Source organism: Leucopleurus acutus (assembly GCF_964270905.1).
Source record: "Leucopleurus acutus genome assembly, chromosome: 17".
NCBI classification, from domain to species: Eukaryota; Metazoa; Chordata; class Mammalia; order Artiodactyla; family Delphinidae; genus Leucopleurus; species Leucopleurus acutus.
The window spans coordinates 24469014-24477292 of record NC_139159.1 but is presented as its reverse complement, the minus strand read 5'-3'; the positions used below and the strand labels follow the sequence as shown (position 1 = coordinate 24477292).

The following is an 8279-nucleotide window of genomic DNA, read 5'->3' as shown; positions in this document are numbered from 1 at the left end:
CTAGACCAGCACTGTCCAACTAAAAATATGGACCCCCCCCCCGCAAAAAAAGGCCAGCAAATGTAATTTTTTTTAGCACATGTAATTTTTAAATATTCCCTAGCCACATTAAAAAAGACAAGAAACAGGTAAAATTAATTTGATTAATATACAATATTTAGGTAACCAACTGTATCCAAAAATATGATTTCAACATGTAATCAATATAAAAAAAAATCAGAGGTGTTTTCTTTTTTTTTTTTTTTTTTTTGGTATAAAGTTCTTTAAATCTTATGTGTATTTTACTTACCCAGTGCTCATCAGCCACCTGGGGCTACAGCTATATATTGGACAACACAGAGCTAGGGTATCAGTGAGTCCAACTCTTTCATTGACTGCTAGCTCTCAGTAATTAAAGATTCTTGCCAGCTAATATTTTAGTGCCTAGAGAGTAGTTTCAGAAAAGTCTCAGTTATTACATTTAGGTACTTTAAACTCAGGATCTTTATACCACTGAGAAGAGGCAGTGCTGTAGAATGATTGACCAGTTATGAGTGGATTCCATGAGTTGTAGGTTCCCACTCCAACTCTCCTGCTTCCTATGTCCTTGAACAAGTTAGGTAGTCAAAAACCTATTTTCTTATTTGCAGCACATAGATGATGTTACTAGCTCCCCTAAGTATTGCTCTGAGGATCATGTACATAGTTTTAGCCCAGTGCCTATAGGAATTTCTCCAAATGTGAATTGCAGATATTTGTTATTTGGCTTGAGAAATAGGACAGGAGTCACTAGAATTCTAGTTATTCTTTATATATACACACAAGTATTTCATTCATAGCTCAATTACTTTTACGGCTTTTGTTAATGAGCACACTATGTACTTTCAAAGATGAGTGTTTCTTGTCAAGTGCAATGACTTGTCCTTGTGTTCAGATATACCTTAACCTCTGGAAGACTGCCTGGCACATGGTAGGTCCTCAGAAAGTTTATTAAATGAATTTCTGGCTCAGAATTCCTGAGTAATAGTTATAAGCACACTATTAAAAGTATGATTTAACCTTTATTCTAATATTTAAATTATAAAGTTTATTTATGTAGCTATTTTTCAACGAGAACAGTCTCTGTCACAAATTTAAGATTCTTGAGTTGATACAAAGTTCAAATACCATAGGGCAAGATTAATGATTGGTAGTTTATTTGCCACAGAAGTAGCTCTACATATAAATTACTAAAATATAATCTCAATATGGTAACCTCAAGGCTACCCCAGAATTTATTCCATTCATAAATGTTAAAACTCATCACTAAATTCCTATAAAGCTTAAAAAAACATGCAAAACTGGTATAGCACAAACAGATTTATTTACTAACCAAAGAGATGATCCTAATTAAACCGACACTTTGAAATAGTTAAGTAAAATGTTTGTGATAAAGATAATTGAACACAGTAATGAAAAAAAAAGCAATATGGAGATTTGCTCATTGAACTGAGCTTGTTCATTCTCTCAGCTTCCTATCCAAAATGATGATGAAAGTTTTACTCTACTTTTTCATAGACCCGAGTACAGGTGACATGGTTCATGACACATACCTAGGAGAAAGAGTGATATTAGAAGAGTCAGGTTAGTCTTACATCACAGAGCAATGGTGATAGTTAAATGCTAGGACCACAATCCTACAAAACGTTGTAATCTACTTCATAGACGAAGAAAATGCACTTTAGGATTCCTGGGTTTGAAAAGCTAGAACCTGTTATTTTGCTTATGACGTGCATATGCTTAACTGAAAACTAAATACTGATTTGCAATATCTAAACTATTCATTCAGTCTCAGCAAACACTATTCCTCATATTAAAGAAGCAGAAAAACGTATGCCTAAGAATATATAGACATTTTTTTACAAATTGAAGGTTTGTGGCAACCCTGCATTGAGCAAGTCTATTGGCGCCATTTTTCCAACATCATTTGCTCACTTCCTGTCTCTGTGTCACATGTTAGTAATTTTCACAATATTTCAAACTTTTTCATTATTATTATATTGGTTTTGGTGATCAGTGATTAGTGATCTTTGGTATTACTATTGTAATTTGGGGGCAGTTATTAGCAATAAAATTTTTTTGTTTGTGTTTTTTTTTTTTTGCAGTACGCAGGCCTCTCACTGTTGTGGCCTCTCCCATTGCGGAGCACAGGCTCCGGACGCGTAGGCTCAGCGGCCATGGCTCACGGGCCCAGCCGCTCCGCGGCATGTGGGATCCTCCTGGACCAGGGCACGAACCCGTGTCCCCTGCATCGGCAGGCGGGCTCTCAACCACTGCGCCACCAGGGAAGCCCTAAAGTATTTTTTTAATTGAGGTATGTATATTGTTTTTTCAGACATAAGGCTATTGCACACTTAACATAATAGTATAAACATAACTTATATGCACTGGGAAACCAAAAAATTCACATGACTCACTTTATTGTGATATTCAGTTTATTGCGGTGGTCTGGAATCCAACCTGCAATATCTCTGAAGTGTGCCTGAACTGTAAATGTGGCAGCAGAGCATGGACTAAACCCAGCTCCTGCTACATCCTCTAGTACATCATCTCACTTCTCTATCTCTACAAAGGGCTTCTTAGTTATTAGTGTTTTGTATTTACCTTGTTACTTTGCAGTTTTTTCCTTTCCAAACCTAGTTCTCCTGCTCATGATCAGTGATACAGAACACCTATGTGAACTACAAGTTCGAACAAGAAGCCGAATAAAATAGAAGATGTCAGACACTTACCACCACTAATTTTCCGTCTTCCACTTTTCTTGTTATTATGCTTTCCTTTCCATCCCATTCCTGACGTTGAACCAATGCGCCATCTATAAAGTCGCAGACAGTCTGCCAAAATAAAGTACTTTTTAATCTTCCAAAGTACAATAAAAGAGAGTTTCTGTGACTCATAACCAACATTTTTTCATCTTTTCCCTTCCGAGTCTACTTCATTAGCCCATACTGATTTCATTCATAACACAGTTTACGCTTTTCAATCTAGATGCACATAAGAGATACGCACTCTTTCTCGTGTCCCTTCAACTATTTTTACAAAATAGACTATGTTGTGAAGCTGGTACTTTCACTAATTTGTCACAACTCAATTCATAAAACAACTTGTGACTTTTTCATTAAGTTCTTGCCTGGAAGCAGTAAGACTGTTATTAATAGAATCTATCATTCTAGAAGCTTCTGTGATATTATAAGTTAGGACTGACCTGAGTTTTTCTGCCATCAGCTGTAGTCTCTTCAAAATTCTCTCCCAGGATGCAGGAAAACTGTGTTGTTTTCAAAGCGGTCTCAGTTTTTATGGTGAGGTTTTTGCCGTCGGAAGTGATGATACAGTCCGGTTTAGCTATTGCACCCATTTTTCGCAGAGCTAGCCCCACTCCTGTAGAATGTTATATCGTGTTAAACAACAGGAGGACCAAAGTTATAGTTTACATAATAAAAGCAGCAATTCAATTGTAATCACTATGCTGTGCATATTTTCACCTATTCACTATCAATAACCACCGTGAACACATATCCAGTGCTCACCATGTGTTCATACTTGACATATATTATTCATGGCAGCCTTATGACAACCTTGTGGAAGGTGGATACACTGTCTCCATTTTACAGATGAGAAGGTAAGGCACTGATGTAATTCACTCAAGCTCATTCAGCTAGGGAGGGAGGGGGCTGCGAACCAACAATGCAGGCAGGCCGTGGGCCTCCAAATAGCTCAGCCACCACGCTCTGCTGGCTTTCAGAAAGTTAGGGAAGATATCCGAACTTCTACAATTTCCTCAATTCTGCCAACCATTGTATTCTATGACTCCAGCACACAGTCTGGCACATAAAAGGTCCCTGATAAATATTTGATTAGCAGACTATACAAAATCAACATTGATCCTGATATACGCCAATTACACAAAGTTTTAAGAGTTAACTGCACAATCATAATGCTAGCAAACAGGAAAAATCTTACCCTCAAACAGAGTAACTATTTCAGAGCTGTGTAACTCAATTACTCTATTGATATATTTAATTTATAATCTGTGTATTTCCCCTTAATGTTAACATTTAGTAGGAAACTTAGTTCTAGGCGAAATCTCGGTTTCACAAATGAGGAGATTACAACCTAGACAGAGGAACTGACTTGATGATGAACACTCAGCCAGGCTTGAAATGTCCCCATGAAGACTTCTCTTTTGCCAGCTCAAGGCTGGTGCCTTGTTTTGTTAGAGTCATTAGATATTCTCACTTTGGACAAATAAAAGGCTCTGCTTTTCCTACACCTTGATTGCTCTCTAATGAATTGAGCCTTGACAACCTTCATGACTCCAGAACTCTGGAAACCAGCCATCTGATAAACACATTTGCTTTCAATGGGCAGAGAAACAGCCTTCTCCAGTCCACACATGTTTGTTCACACATGTGAACAAACACAAATGTGTTTCTTTGATTTGGGTACGTTAGGTGGCTTTACTCACAGGCTCGTAAAGACACTCAAGAGTCACCACAGAACCAGCCTTAAGCAGCCGCTGTCTTGCATAAAGGTTAGTGAAGGTGTGTTTCTGAAGTACCTCAGGGCCTAGGTCTTTGTAGCGACTTGTGCACCAGAAAGCAGTCATGCTAACATTTGTGGGAGGGCAGCTTCTAAAGCATCCCCCAGTCCCAGCAGTTGTCTCAGATAGGATCTTTGCCATGCTTCACCATCCCACTTCCTAGGGGCCTGTGACAAAGGTTCATCTCTGTTTGCCAATCTACCCAGTGTTTCAACCAGCATGCAATCGTTGTCACCGGCTCAGGAAAAAGACAGGAGAAAATTCAGCACTATTTTGAGTGACAACTTGAATCTTTCTACAGAGACTCATCCTTCCTTGGAAGGCTTTTAATAAGTCAAGTGCCTTCTGCAAAGCCACAGCCATCTTGGATGTGGTAGGAAAGCAGCCGCAGGAGGGACCGGCAGTTTCTGATCGCGGTTTCCCAACAAAGCCTCTCTGCCCTCCACCCTCTAGATGCAGAGGCCAGGGCCGCGGCGCACTGCCTCCCCATCCCCGGGCACAGTCAACCTCACTGCGCTCCTCCCACAGGCCACCCGCCAACAGTACAGCGCCGCCAGTGCCACGCCTCCGAGCGCCGCTCTGGGGCGCGGAAGCGAGGATGCCCCGATGCTCGCCGGGGAGCCGTGCCAACCCAAAGGGCCCGGCGCACCCGGAGAGGGCGGGTGGGGGACCTGCGGGTAAGGGAGATGCAGCCGAGAGCGGAATGGAAGCTGAAGCAGTAGCCGGGTTCAGACCCTCTAAAGGGTTTCTGCTAGAAACCGCGTCCCCGTGGAGAAGAGGAAGGGGACCCCGCGCGCCATCTAGGAACAAAGATGCGGCAGGGTGGGCAAGGCGAGTGGGTGCGGCCACGACGGAGTGAGTGCGAGTGGGAGGACGAGGTCAGGATTAGGGAGGACGAGTAGTGGAGGAAAAAAAAATAGGTAAAGTTAAGAGGGCTGCCTGGCGGGGTCGAAAGAAGTGAAGTTGGGGGTGGGAGGGGGGGTGAGCGCGCTAAAGGCAGGGAGCAAGTGCGGTGGCGCCCAGGGGAAAGCAGCAGAGAGCGGATCAGACCGAGAGGCCCACGCTCTCCCCGCCGCTCGCCCGTGACGGAGGTGGAAGAGGATAACGGGGTCGGCGATAGGCAGCCAAGCATGCCCAGCCTCTGAGCCCAGCACGCCGAAGGGGACCTAGGGACAGATAGACATACACGTGCCACGCTGCAGCGCCGCATGCTGGGGAACCTCACCTACTTCCTTCATGTATTCGTCAAAGCCTTTGCTCTCTACTAAGCACCATCTTCCTACCAGCTGTTGAATGGTGGCCATGGTGGGCGCGGGCGGGCGAGCGTGCAGAGAAAGCGAAGGAGGGTCGGGCGCCGGGAACCTGGCGTGCGGACGCCAGGCCACCGCGGCTGCTTTATAAAGGCGGAGCGCGCGCAGGGCGGCGCCCGGCGGCCAATGAGAGGAGCGCCTCGCCCGCCCGCCCCCCCGCCTCCGGGCCTTGCTCCGGGGGTCCAGACAGGCAAACCCGCTCCACCTGCCGCGGCCGCGAGGACTCCTCCGGCGCCTCCTGCAAGCAGGGACTCGCCCGGCGCGCCCCACACCACACCGGACGCCAGCCCCTGCACGTTCCCGCGCCTCCTTACGCCCAGGAAGCCAGAGGGGCAACCGCGGACCCGGCCCACAGATCCCACGTCAAGCTGCCGCCCCTCTTCCATTCAAAACACCCCCAAAGAATCGATTAGCCTTCGCTCCGCTCCAATGGCAGGAATTGATTGATCGGTAGTTTGATTGATCGATTGATAAACTTCTTTGCCTCACTAGTCACTGCTCGCAGACAGGTGGCAAACCCTCATCCCACACCCTCCTGAGACAACCCGTTCTCCCCACCCTCAGGCCACTCCCGGACCAAATGGGGCCTCAGGATGGGTGTATACCTGTGTTGAGTTAGACCATTTTATCAGAAAGTGCTGGGTGGATGGAGATGTCCCAAGAAGTTGGTTTTCCAAACTCAGATTCTGTAGCAGGTATCAGCTTAAGTGACTGCCACTGCTATTAAATGTTCTCATTCAAGTATGTTTTATATTTTCAGTTTCCCCTCAGGCTCCCAAGTCTTTAGATTCCAGTGCTTCTCCTCTTCACCTTTAATCATAATAATTCCCTGTGTTTGTATGTACAACGTCATACTTTTCAAAGTGTGCTTGTCGCAGTATCTTACTTGGTGCTCCTGGGTTTCTGTGGGAGTGAGCTGGGATGAGGTGAGGAAGTTGCCACACAGAGAAGGTAGCCAACTTGGTGGGGATAAAGTCCATTTACTGAGCGCCTCCTTGCTGGATGCTGTACTTCCTGCCTCCTTTATATCCATTAACTGATCTCCGCTAGATTTTTGCTGAAGAATATTATCCCAACTTTCTGAAAGAGAGATATGGCAGGGAAAGTTTGCAGAGTGGCAGAACCAGAATGCCTGTCCAGATCCTTCTCACTCTAGACCTTGTGAAATAGGTCCACACCTGGCTCACTCTCCTCAAGGGATTAAGAGTAGAGGCTACAGTCCCCTGAACTATTCCAAGACACTAGCTCTTGTACCTTCCCCAACAAACTGAAATCTCAGCTTGGTTTGTCATCTCCCCGCGTGATTCAGGACATTTACTCCCCTGCACTGTAGCCTTTTCAAGTTCCTGCCCTAATTTTAGGGTCATCCCAGTTTTCCTTGTGGTACCATTTTAATACTGAGCGACTCAGGCCATGCAGTTGTGCCACTAAGGGCCAGTAGGTCACACACCTGAGGCTCTAGTGCTCAGCAAACATTCACATTCTGAGGGCAGCTGAGCACGTCATTTGCTCAGCAAAGCAAGTGCTGGCTTCCAGACGCTTAGCGCGGCCCGCTGCCCCTCCTCCTGGAGAAGCAGTTCCTACGTGTTTGGACTTGCCTTCTTAATGTGCTAGTTCGGCAGGTTTCGTCCATTTTTGTATAGAATATGGTAATAATAACCAGGACTCAGTGCCGGAATACTAATTTTTAGATTATCATAGTCAACCATGCTATAGAAATATCAGAAGGAAATTGGCACTAAAGTACTAAATACTCAGGTACTTAAATTGTTTTTATACCAGAGGCATTACCCAAAACTTAACTTTTAAGCACACTCTTTGATGTGATGAGTGTGTAGATGAAAAATGTCCCCGCCACATCAGTAAACAAAGGATGCTGCAACCATCAAGACCTCAGCCACAGCAGTGCCCTGACTGTGCGCCGGAGGGCATTCAGGATGGAAAAAAGCAAAATACTGGCCCTAGATAGTTAAGGCCGGTATCAAAGGTGTGGTCCCAGACCCTTACATCTTCCCATATATAGAAAAGCATTAACTTTGTTAACTTGAGATGTCTGGTTTTCTTTAATTAACAGTAGTCTCCTGGTGCTCTATCTGGTTTTTGTTGTAAAAATTCCTCTATATGCTGACTCCTTCATTCCCTCTTTGGAGCAGTCCCTCAGAGCTATTGGAGAGGCTGTCTTCCAGGCTTAAGTCCTCAGAAACTCCACCAAATAAAACGTAATTCTCAACATTTAGGTTGTGCATTTTTTTCAGTTGACAAGTGGAAACAATCCTTTCGTGGTTAAAACACATCAACAAACATAAGAGATATAGGCCAAAATGCCTGTTACTGTCTCTCATGGAACAAAGAGGAAGGGCATTGTGATTGCTCTGCTACTTTGGGCAACACACTTGTCTGATGCCTTTCAT

General features: G+C 44.5%; 1 protein-coding gene across 1 annotated transcript; it reads right to left on the bottom strand.

The window, feature by feature from the left end:
* Positions 1-1323: 1323 nt before the first annotated feature.
* Positions 1324-5910, bottom strand: FABP5 (fatty acid binding protein 5). Its single transcript, XM_082858317.1, has 4 exons — positions 5784-5910; positions 3224-3396; positions 2751-2852; positions 1324-1571 (listed from the first exon to the last, which is right to left on the bottom strand). Exons 1-4 carry the CDS (start codon positions 5860-5862, stop codon positions 1518-1520), a joined length of 408 nt encoding a protein of 135 aa, XP_082714443.1. The 5' UTR covers positions 5863-5910; the 3' UTR covers positions 1324-1517.
* Positions 5911-8279: the final 2369 nt, after the last annotated feature.

What these genes read in the sequence shown, in the direction of transcription:
- FABP5 (XM_082858317.1), bottom strand. Translation starts at nt 5,862, where the DNA reads ATGGCCACCATTCAACAGCTGGTAGGAAGATGGTGCTTAGTAGAGAGC. An exon ending in CTGATGGCAGAAAAACTCAG is followed by an intron (nt 2,853 to 3,223) that starts GTCAGTCCTAAC and finishes TTATTTTGGCAG; the next exon opens with ACTGTCTGCGACTTTATAGA. An exon ending in AAGACGGAAAATTAGTGGTG is followed by an intron (nt 1,572 to 2,750) that starts GTAAGTGTCTGA and finishes TCTTTCTCCTAG; the next exon opens with GTATGTGTCATGAACCATGT.